The sequence below is a fragment of the Pygoscelis adeliae genome, unplaced genomic scaffold (assembly GCF_000699105.1).
Source record: "Pygoscelis adeliae isolate BGI_AS28 unplaced genomic scaffold, ASM69910v1 Scaffold275, whole genome shotgun sequence".
In the NCBI taxonomy this organism is placed as follows: Eukaryota; Metazoa; Chordata; class Aves; order Sphenisciformes; family Spheniscidae; genus Pygoscelis; species Pygoscelis adeliae.
Genome location: NW_008824763.1, coordinates 143945 through 145010, shown reverse-complemented (window position 1 = coordinate 145010; position 1066 = coordinate 143945). Strand labels below are relative to the sequence as shown.

At 60.4% G+C, this 1066-nt stretch overlaps 1 protein-coding gene across 1 annotated transcript in view; it reads right to left on the bottom strand.

Moving 5' to 3' along the window:
• Positions 1-968: 968 nt before the first annotated feature.
• The window catches only part of LOC103916554 (5-hydroxytryptamine receptor 3A-like), a 4832-nt gene continuing 4734 nt past the window's right edge, over positions 969-1066 (bottom strand). Inside the window, 1 exon segment of the mRNA XM_009323562.1 lies at positions 969-1033. Within this exon segment, the coding sequence (XP_009321837.1) occupies positions 969-1033 (65 nt within the window).

Below are 1066 nucleotides of genomic sequence, written 5' to 3'. Positions count from 1 at the left end.
CCCGTGCCCCGAGGCTTCCCGGCAGGTTTGGGGGCCTGCGAGCCCACCCCGAGGCCCTGGAGGCGATCCCTGCCTCCCGGAGCTCCCCCCCAGCACAGCTCTTCCAGGGAGGCTTCGGGCAAATAGGGGAGAACTTCGGTCCTGGTCCAGGCAAGCAGAGGTGGTCCTGCGGCAAGCAACCTGCCGGCTGCAGCATCCCTGGGAGAAGGGGGGATGAAACCCCTCTCTGGCGTTTGGCCTGGTACAAAGGCGTTATGATAATAACGGGGAAATTGTCGTAGGACCGGGCCTTTGTCTGCACACTTGCGCAGCAGCTGGGAGCGATTATGCTGCAACAATGTTCTGTTCCATCAACATTATGTCCTCATTAAACCTTTATTAGTAGATTAGATTCAGATTTATTGATTTTTTTGTTGTTGTTGTTTTAAAGAGGAAAATCCAGGCTCCTCTCGGAGAGATGCCTGGAACTTTTTCCCACATGCAGCGCTTCCCAAAGCAGCGAGAGGGCAAAGGGAGAACCTGGATCCTTCCTCCGGCACGGGCAGCCTTCTCCTCCAGGAGGAAAGGACCACTGGGCTGCGCAAGGGGGTTAGGTCGGGTGCGGGACGGCTTCCTAGCGCAGGGAAGGACGGAAGACCGAGCGGCCACGCGGCCACCGACGTGGTCCATGGGATGCGGCGGCACAGGTGAGCATCTCGCGGTGGGTCCCCGAGGGGCACCAGGGTCCCAGCGGGCAGGAGAGGGGTGGCGAGGCTGACTCGGGGGACCTGCCGCCCCCACGAACGCGCGGGCTGGGCGGCATCGCGCACCCGGGTCAATGGGCCCATTGGATTTGTCTGTTGGAGCGTTTGATGTTACACGAAGGCGGCTCATTCCAGAGGGTGTTAATTGCCCGCTGCAGTGATCAGGTCTGTAGCACCATCGATCTCGGCAGGATCGATGGGCTGATTTAGTGTCTCGCGAACTCTTTAACTGGACACCTCATCAATAGGCAGCCACTTACAGACCATCAGCGCATTAGCGCGCGCCGGCACTGGCAGGGGGGAGCTGCGCCCCCGCTCCGACG